Raw genomic sequence first — 8,783 nt, 5'->3', positions numbered from 1 at the left:
TTTACACTCACACAATAGATCTTTTTATAGATATTAAAAAAATTTTAGGTTATGAAAGTGTACGCTTGTTTATGTAGCATTATTTACACAAATCACTTTTGTAGTTAGAATGTATGTATACAAATCACGTAGTATTCATGTAAACAAATTATTTTCTATACAAATGATTATAATTTTTAGTAATGTTTGTTCTTTTTTAAATTTAAAGTTAAACAAGAATGGCTACTGTCGTTCCGTTGTCCTTGGCACTCACCACTACTGACCTCTAGAGTCGGAACTAAATTTAAAAGCGCGCGAAAATTCAAATTTCTTTTCTGAAATTATAATTTATTAATTAAATTCACAAAAACAACATTTCTATACTATTTTGCATGAAAACTTTTTGATAATTACAAGAAAATTAATATTCTGTTTATATAAATAAGTAAAATACGAACATTTTTTTTCTTTTATAGATTTGTACACTTTTTAAGTGTTACAGTGCAGCCACATAAACAAAAAATTCTCTAGTTATCAGCTGATTCGAGATAAATATACACCGGGTGTTTAAATAAATATTTAGATCTGTTACAGAAAAATATGTTAGTTTATTAAAGAGTGTTAAATTAAGAAAACTTAAAGTCAATTAATCAGGTGAGTACAAAAATAAAGTAATTTAGCAAATTAAATAACATTTTAATTCAACGTAACGTGAACATAACAATGAAAAACATTCTAACCTAAAAGTTAGTGTTGTTTATGTAATTTCAAGTTTTTCTAAATATATATTTATATTTTTCTGTGTAAGTTATAATATTTTGTTAAAATATAAATTGTGAAATTAAATTTTAAGAAAAATTACACTCGAAGTAATATTATTACTACATATTTTTATAATTAATAACTATCATACTTTCAGGTGCATTAATATGATACTGATGAAGCAATTGTATCGAAAACGAAAATCAAAATTTGCTCTAATTCTCCTGAGTGTATTTGGATGTACTTGTTTTTTATTATCGCAATTTCTTTACTTATTACGACTGAACGAAGACACAAGTCAAATTAATCGTGAATCACAACAACATCACAAACAAAATGTTGCTATCAATAAAATAATGTCAAAGTGGAATGAATCAAAACATTCAAAATTGGTAAAAGATAAAGATGGAAATACCGTTTCTCTAAGGGGAACAAATAGTCGAGATATTGGGAAATATCTTCCCAATTTAAGAGGAAATTTTATTTGCATTGCTTCCAAGAAGGAAATAGATTTCCTGAAAATTAACGACAATTATTGCGATTGTCCATTGGATGGAAGTGATGAACCGGGAACAAACGCTTGCAATAATGGTGTATTCTATTGCGAAGTGTCTTCAAAAAAATTTCCAGGTATTAATTTAATAACTAAAATTTAATATAAATAAAATATTAATTAATTAACTAATATAAGATAATAAAAAATATTTTAAAACTATTTTTAACATTTTTCGCAGCTAAAATAGCGTCTTACAAAGTTAACGATGGTGTTTGTGATTGTTGTGATGGTAGCGATGAATGGTCCGGAATTTCTTTACACGACACATCTGCCAGTATGTCTAATTTTTTAATTTACTATTTTTAATTTTTTTTCCATTTTATTACTGTTTTTACTCTTTGAAAGTTAAAATAGAAACTTTTGTTTCACCAGATAATCAGCCTAGTCTGCAAGGTGCTTGTTTAAACCGATGTTGAGAAAATGTTTACTAAACTTTGTGTGATGCGACTGATATTCAACAAAACAAGAGTTTAATTCAAACGATTCAACATTTTTTTCAATAATTGGCAATCTACAATAGGTAATTTATGGAAATCATTGTTCTTCGTTTTTTATAATCTTAAATCTTAAAATCAAGAATCTAAAATGAATCCTTTCATTTAAGGAAGTAAAATCAAATTAAATTTTTTTAAACAAACTAATTTCTTCAAACATTGAAACATTAAAATGAAGCAAAATTTTTTAAAACAAAAACTAAAAAATGTTCCTTTATAAGTATAAATTTTAATTACTGTGTGACACGGGTGAAAATTCTCTTAATACACGAAAGTGATTTTCTAATTTACAAGGTTGGTTTTCGAAATGAAGAAATCGTTGTATATTTGCTCCTTTTTTTCGTAAAGTATCAGTAAAAACTTCTTCCTCAAAACGAATCCATGGTCGATTGTCATCTCTTACTTCGTAGGGAGTGACATGTACATGAATATCAATTCCTAAAATTTTTCATCGTTGAAAAATTATTCCATTTTTATATTATAATTTTCAAATATCGAGTAATGTTATTTACAAATAGTTAAATATCTGATAGTAAAATAATAAGTTATTTAACTGTTATATTTATGATGTTAATAGTTTACTATAATATTATTATTTTATTGTAATAGTAATATTTTTACCTAATAACTTATTATTTTGTCTCGTAATTTTTAAATGCATCTATTTTTACCTCTTTAATTTTTAAGACTTGCTTGTAAATTATGAGCAAAGACTAATTCTTGAGATTGTAAATATTTCTTTTAAAAAGAAAGATAATTCATTCCCTCAATTTTTTTTTAAATAAGTTAATGTTAATTGATAAACTGAAAGAAAATGAAAGTAAATGAGTTGAAATAAATACCCATTTTTACAAACGACTTTAATATCGTTTCGTCTGTTATCCAAGTATCCTTTTTGCCTGGATGTCCTCCGTCCAGCCACCACATTTCTTTAATTCTTAATATAAACTTTTTCATTTCATTATCTACATCCAATTTGTTTTGATAAAAATTAAATTCGTGGAGAAATTGATTTAATACGACACAACCTTTACTAAATCCCATGAATACTAAGTCATCACTCATTATTTCAGTTGAAACCTAAAGAAAGTCATTGGCAGTCGAAAATTATTATCGCCATATTTTAAAATTCAAAATCCACACAAAAATCTAATTAAAATAGATTTCTTTAGATCTAATAAATTAATTCAATCAAAAATAATATACGATTTCGAAATTAAATTCTCAAATTCTAATTAATTGAATCAAAATTAAATAATAAACGATTTTGAAATTAATTTCTTAATTTCTAAGTAATCAATTGAATCAAAATTAAATAATACACGATTTCGAAATTAAAATTGATTAAATTGTAATTTTTAGAGTGTTTTTTCATACCGTTGGAATTTGAATTGACAACGATTGAAGAAGTAATTTCAAATGTAATAAACTGTTGAAATTTTGACAAAAATTCGGCGCACCAAATTCGTTTCCAGGTACAAAATTATCATAACAATTTAAAACTGCATTAGAAAATATTTTTCGCCTAAGAAAAGTAACAAAAAATTAGTTTTTTAATAGGTACAAGTAAATGAATAATAATTTGATTAGAATTAATTAATATGTTTACCTGACTGGTCGAATAATAAAAATATGATTTTTGGGAAAACGCTCTGCTATTAGTTTTGATGTATTTTCTAAACTCCATTCCTGATAACGACGACTGTCTCGGTGCTTTGACATATTCTCAGAAAAATCCTATTTTATTAATTAATTCTGCACTATTATTATTTATTACTATTTTTTATATTATTTATAATATTTACTAATATTAATTAAATAGTAATATTAATTATTTATTATTTATCAATAATTCAAAAGCTTCTCAATATTTTTTATTTCTATTTTATAAATTACTTACAACGAAAGTCTAGTCTATAAATAAATAAATAATTTTGTGATAAAATTAACCTGAGTGTCGCCTCCGAAAAATATGAGAATTCGAGAAGTGGCTGAAGTGAGTAATGGAGAATTGTATAAAATATCATTTTTTCTTTGAAGAAATCCAGATACATTTGTAAATTGTTTAATTTTCAGGGTCATTATTCAAGTTTCTGTGTAATTTTTAAAGTCTCTTGAAAATAAACAAAAACATCGCGGGAGCTTTATCAAAACACACGTGTTATAAATGCCAAATCAATTATACGTTTTGCATTACATTTTGCACACCCTTTGAAGTCGTTGGTAACTTTTCTCCAGACGTCATATTCTCTACTAAAATTCCAAATATCCCTATAACAAAATTAATAACTAAAGATTTTTAAAAAATAATTTTCAAATCTTATATTTAAAATAAGAAAAAAAAATTTATTATAATTATTAATAATAAATAAAATTAGTAACAATTTTTTTCGGAATTTTTTTAAACAGACTAAGATTGAATATTTTTTCACTGAACTGAAGTAATTAATTAACGAAATTAGTTAATTAAGGAAATTAATTAATTAAATAAATTAATTATTAATAAATTAATTATTAGAGGAATTAATTAATTGATTAAAATTAGTAATGCGATTTCTGCGGTACAGTACGAGGTGGAAGTTAAAAATACCACAAGTATTTTTAAGTAACTACTTGTAAACAAACATCAATATTTTCCATATATTTGATTTTACAATTTTTAATTTTTATTTATAGTCATTATACTGAAAATAAATAGTTAATAAATAAAATAAAATCGAAAATTATTTACAACTCATTTAAACATAAGAATCCAAACAGTAGAGCAATGAAAATGTTATTGTAAATGCATTAAAATAATTCACGTTCTCTCATTATTGAAACTAAAAAATTCTCTTTCTTTTTTGTTGCAGAAATTAATAAATGCAGAAGAGGAAATTCAAATTTCAAAAAACGATAATCAACGAAAAAACACAAAGGAATGTAAATTAAATCAAAGAAATTCGAAATTTTCAATCAAGATCAGGACTTTCACGACAACATGTCAACAAACGTCGTCGAAAATCATCTAATCCTTGTGTTAAATCTTCCTTGAGTTCGTGTGCTTTCACTTTGACGTCTTCCTTCATTAAATTATAACACATGGCAATGAGACCCATACCCAATAGTAAATAGACAAAATTAATAACCAATTTTGTTGGTTTCTCACTGCTCGATTCAATGAGATTTGCACCAGGCACAAAATCACCGATTCCTATTTTCGACAATGATGTCACACAAAAATACGCACTATCCAAATAATCCCATTGTTCCCATTCGGCGAACATCACTGTTCCAATGAGGATATAGCCGAAAATTACCCAAAGACACGCCGTTGATGGCACAATAATTCGTGCACCGGATTTTCGATGACCACTGCATTGATGAATTCTTCTGTACAGCCATTTGAAACTTTCTGCAAGAACTTTTCCCATGTTTAGAAAATATAGGATATAGAGAGGAATTCCAACGACAGCATACATTACAGTTGTTCCCTTTCCCCACGGGGTTTTTGGCACCATATTCCCATAGCCGATCATTGTCATTATCGAGAGGGAGAACATGAGGGCTGCCGGAAAAGTCCAAACCTAAAACATTTGAAAATGGTGAGTGGAATAATTTTCCATTTTGCTAGAATTTTGACAATCTAATTCTATTCAAAAACAAACGAGTCCAAATAATAATTCCAGGGTTGTCACTAGTGAGAGAAATCAGGGAATAGTCAGGAAATTTTATTAAAAGTACTGGAGAAAATTAAATTTTTAGAATTCATAAGAAAATTCTGAATTTTGGTGTCTTTTTTGTTTGCCTCATAAACTATTAAATTACCATGAATTCTAATATAAAACGTACAATTTTTTCTATTTCTCACAATAATTTCTTTTTAAATAACTTTATTTTTGAAGAACTATCATAAAATTATTTCTTACTTATTTAATGAATAATTTTAATTGAAAAATAAATTTAAAACTATGAAAAATTCAAATAATTTTACTTAAATATTTCAAAATTAATTAAATTTCAAAAGAGTTGCGATTACAATTTTCATAAATAGATTAACATCAAAAGGTTTCAATTTGAAATTTTATAAAATTTCAATTTTCAATGAATTTAATTAGAAATTTTAAAGAACTTAGATTTTTAAAAAATTTTAATAATTCAAATTCTTCTGAAATTATGTTAAATATTTTAATAAATATATGATTAATTATTAAAAATAATGGATTTATAGAAGAATTTTAGTTAAAAACACTAAAAAATTTAATTTTGGAGAAGTTATAAATGAAATTCAATTATTTTCAAAAGTAATAAAATTCTTCGTAAAAATTCAATTATGCTTAAACATTTTTTTAAATTCTCTTCAAAATTTCAATTTTTCTTTAAAAATAGTAAACTTCTTCTCCTAAATTCAAAATTTCAATGACATTCTTCACAAGAATTTAATTGTTCTCATAAATAATAAAATTCTTCGCGACAATTCAAATAATATTTTTAAAAGTAATAAAATTCTTCGCAGATACTCGATTATTTTCAAAAGTAATAAAATTCTTCACAGAAATTAAATTATTTTCAAAAATTTTAATAAAATTCTTGGCTAAATTTTAATTATTTTTAAAAATTTTCCTCAATTCAATGCTTTTACAATATCTACTACTTTAATCAAATTTTCAAACAAAAATCAATTATTTAATAAAAATTTTAATGAAATTCTACGCAAAAAAATTATTATTAATAAAAATTTCACAGGAATTCAATTATTTACAAATTTTTAATAAATTTCTTAGCAATAATTCAATTATTTTCATTAATAATAAAATTCTTTTTAGGAATTTAATTATATTCATAAATAATAAAACTCATAGGACAATTTCAATTATTTTTAATACAATTTTAATCGAATTCCTCAAAAAAATTTAGTTCTTCTTAAAAATGTTAGAAAAATTCGTCGAAAGAATTCAATTATTTAAAAATTTGTTGACAATATTCTTTTTGATAATTTAATTTTAAGAAAAATTCATTTATTCAAAAAATTATTTATTTTTGTATTTCAATTATTTTTAAAAAATTTCCTCAATTGAATGATTTTCAATATTTACTAAATTTTAATAAAAATTGTAATAAAATTCTACGCAAACATTAAATTTTTTTTATGAACAATAAAAATTCCAGTGGAATTAAATTATTTATAAATTTTTTATAAAATTCTTCGCAATAATTCAATGTTTTCCTGAATTCAATTATTTTTAATATCTTCTATTTTAATAAAAATTTCCAAAAGAATCCAATTATTTAATAAAATTCTACGCAAACAATTAATTATTTTCATTAAAAATAAAAATTTCACAGGAATTCAATTATTTACAAATTTTTAATAAATTTCTTATCAATAATTCAATTATTTTCATAAATATAATAAAATTCTTTTTAAGTATTCAATTATATTCATAAATAATAAAACTCATTGCAGAATTTCAATTATTTTTAATACAATTTTAATTAAATTCCTCAAAAAATTTTGTTCTTCTTAAAAATGTTAGAAAGATTCGTCGAAAGTATTCAATTATTTAAAAATGTGTTGATAACATTCTTTATGAGAATTCAATTTTGAAAAACATTCAATTATTTAATAAATTTTTTTTATTTAAATAATTAAATTCTCGTAGAATTTTCGAATAAAAATTAATTTAATAAACATTTTAGATTGTTTCAAATTAAAATCTTTGAAAATTTGAATTTTTCATACTTTCAACTAACAATTCTGTAGAATTAATTGTTTTTAAATAATTTTAATTGAGTTTTTTTGGAATTATTTGAAGTTTTTATTTTCTAATATATATATTTTTAATTGAAGAATTTCCGAATAATCGAAATTTGACGTAAAATTGAATTGTAAACAAATAGATTTGAAAATTCTCAAAGAAATTTTTCAAAAATTATTAAAAATAATTGATTTAAAGACAAATTTTAGTTATAAAAATTCTAGAAAATAAAAATTGAATTGAAATGATGAAAATAATTTTGAAGAAGTTGCAGTAACAATATTATAAAACATGAAGAAATCGATCACTCCGAGTCTTCGACTCGGAGTGATCGATTTCTTCATTTTTTATAATAATATTTTTAAAAGTTGCAACTCTGAATTCCTTCATAGTCTTTATTTTCAAATTTAATAATTAGATAATAATAATAATATATAATAATTATGTTATTATTTGGTCGTCAAAATAATAATTAAAAAATAATTTTTTATTTTTCAGGAGAAGCAACAAACCTCCAGAACAGATCGACCACTATATCCTTCCTTAATATAATGAGTGAGATTATTTTGGAATTTTTCGAGAATTTTGTCAGTTCCCATGATGTAGGCGCTCTCATTAAAAACGTTAAATTTTCTGGCCACCTCCCAAAGATCCGTGGCACAAGAATTTCGCAAATTATCAACAATCATTATGTGCGGATATTCTTCTTGGGTTTCAATCATTTGAAACCCCATTGCTCCCAACAATGCATAGCAAACAATAAGTCCACCCACACCCACCTGAGTGAACATAAATGCAATCAATTTGCGGCAATAATTCCTTATCTTTTCCCTAGGGTCAACACCAGTCGATGTACTCGATGAATCTCGACTCCTCAACGAAGATCTCATTGGTGCTCGTGCCATATTGTAATTTCTTTTTATTCTCAATTTAACTTTCTTTTTATTTCTATTTCTTTTTTTTTATTTTTTTCTTTCTTTTTATTTCTATTTCTTTCTTTTGATTCTTTTTTTTATTTCTAATTTAAATTTCTTTTCTTATTTTTAGAAATTTTTTTCCAATTAAAAATTTTTTTCTTCTTTTTTTTATCTTTTAGTTTCAATTACTTACTTTAGTTTCAATTTACTTTCAATGAATACACAAGTCTTTAAGTACACAGTATTTTTGTTCGAAAAGAAGCAAAACAAAACGAAAATGGAGAACAAGTTGTAAATAAGAAAAAAATTTTCTGTTCTAGTTCAAGGGGAGAATGAC

The 8,783-nt window shown here is 23.7% G+C and overlaps 3 protein-coding genes across 5 annotated transcripts; 1 reads left to right on the top strand and 2 right to left on the bottom strand.

Moving 5' to 3' along the window:
• The first annotated feature begins 486 nt into the window (after positions 1 to 486).
• On the top strand, positions 487 to 4,777 carry LOC122512959. Of its 3 annotated transcripts, XR_006302675.1 has the most exons (5): positions 487 to 633; positions 899 to 1,371; positions 1,476 to 1,571; positions 1,643 to 1,817; positions 4,644 to 4,777. XR_006302675.1 is itself a non-coding variant. In XM_043629154.1 (4 exons), exons 2-4 carry the CDS (start codon positions 909 to 911, stop codon positions 1,711 to 1,713), a joined length of 603 nt encoding a protein of 200 aa, XP_043485089.1. In that variant the 5' UTR covers positions 487 to 633; positions 899 to 908; the 3' UTR covers positions 1,714 to 1,810. The 3 variants fall into 3 exon arrangements, 2 of the variants coding, with proteins under 2 accessions (XP_043485089.1, XP_043485087.1); XM_043629154.1 differs by lacking the exon at positions 4,644 to 4,777 and having other exon boundaries at positions 1,670 to 1,810; XM_043629152.1 differs by lacking the exon at positions 4,644 to 4,777 and having other exon boundaries at positions 1,652 to 1,793.
• On the bottom strand, positions 2,021 to 4,080 carry LOC122512955 (UPF0565 protein C2orf69 homolog). The gene is made up of 5 exons (XM_043629148.1): positions 3,742 to 4,080; positions 3,401 to 3,528; positions 3,169 to 3,316; positions 2,634 to 2,871; positions 2,021 to 2,229 (listed from the first exon to the last, which is right to left on the bottom strand). The coding sequence occupies exons 1-5, from the start codon at positions 3,871 to 3,873 to the stop codon at positions 2,021 to 2,023; spliced, it is 855 nt and encodes a 284-aa protein (XP_043485083.1). The 5' UTR covers positions 3,874 to 4,080.
• Positions 4,704 to 8,526, bottom strand: LOC122512952 (two pore potassium channel protein sup-9). The gene is made up of 2 exons (XM_043629144.1): positions 8,042 to 8,526; positions 4,704 to 5,357 (listed from the first exon to the last, which is right to left on the bottom strand). The coding sequence occupies exons 1-2, from the start codon at positions 8,432 to 8,434 to the stop codon at positions 4,743 to 4,745; spliced, it is 1,008 nt and encodes a 335-aa protein (XP_043485079.1). The 5' UTR covers positions 8,435 to 8,526; the 3' UTR covers positions 4,704 to 4,742.
• Between the last annotated feature and the right edge of the window lie 257 nt (positions 8,527 to 8,783).

Source organism: Leptopilina heterotoma, unplaced genomic scaffold, assembly GCF_015476425.1.
Source record: "Leptopilina heterotoma isolate Lh14 unplaced genomic scaffold, ASM1547642v1 Lhet_13, whole genome shotgun sequence".
Taxonomy (NCBI): Eukaryota; Metazoa; Arthropoda; class Insecta; order Hymenoptera; family Figitidae; genus Leptopilina; species Leptopilina heterotoma.
The sequence above is the reverse complement of the archived record's forward strand: the minus strand, read 5'-3'. Positions and strand labels throughout refer to the sequence as shown.

What these genes read in the sequence shown, in the direction of transcription:
- LOC122512959 (XM_043629152.1), top strand. Translation starts at nt 909, where the DNA reads ATGATACTGATGAAGCAATTGTATCGAAAACGAAAATCAAAATTTGCT. An exon ending in GTCTTCAAAAAAATTTCCAG is followed by an intron (nt 1,372 to 1,475) that starts GTATTAATTTAA and finishes CATTTTTCGCAG; the next exon opens with CTAAAATAGCGTCTTACAAA. An exon ending in TTTACACGACACATCTGCCA is followed by an intron (nt 1,572 to 1,651) that starts GTATGTCTAATT and finishes AAGTTAAAATAG; the next exon opens with AAACTTTTGTTTCACCAGAT.
- LOC122512955 (XM_043629148.1), bottom strand. Translation starts at nt 3,873, where the DNA reads ATGACCCTGAAAATTAAACAATTTACAAATGTATCTGGATTTCTTCAA. An exon ending in TTTTCGGAGGCGACACTCAG is followed by an intron (nt 3,529 to 3,741) that starts GTTAATTTTATC and finishes TTAATAAAATAG; the next exon opens with GATTTTTCTGAGAATATGTC. An exon ending in TGTCAATTCAAATTCCAACG is followed by an intron (nt 2,872 to 3,168) that starts GTATGAAAAAAC and finishes GACTTTCTTTAG; the next exon opens with GTTTCAACTGAAATAATGAG.
- LOC122512952 (XM_043629144.1), bottom strand. Translation starts at nt 8,434, where the DNA reads ATGGCACGAGCACCAATGAGATCTTCGTTGAGGAGTCGAGATTCATCG. An exon ending in GTGGTCGATCTGTTCTGGAG is followed by an intron (nt 5,358 to 8,041) that starts GTTTGTTGCTTC and finishes CAAATGTTTTAG; the next exon opens with GTTTGGACTTTTCCGGCAGC.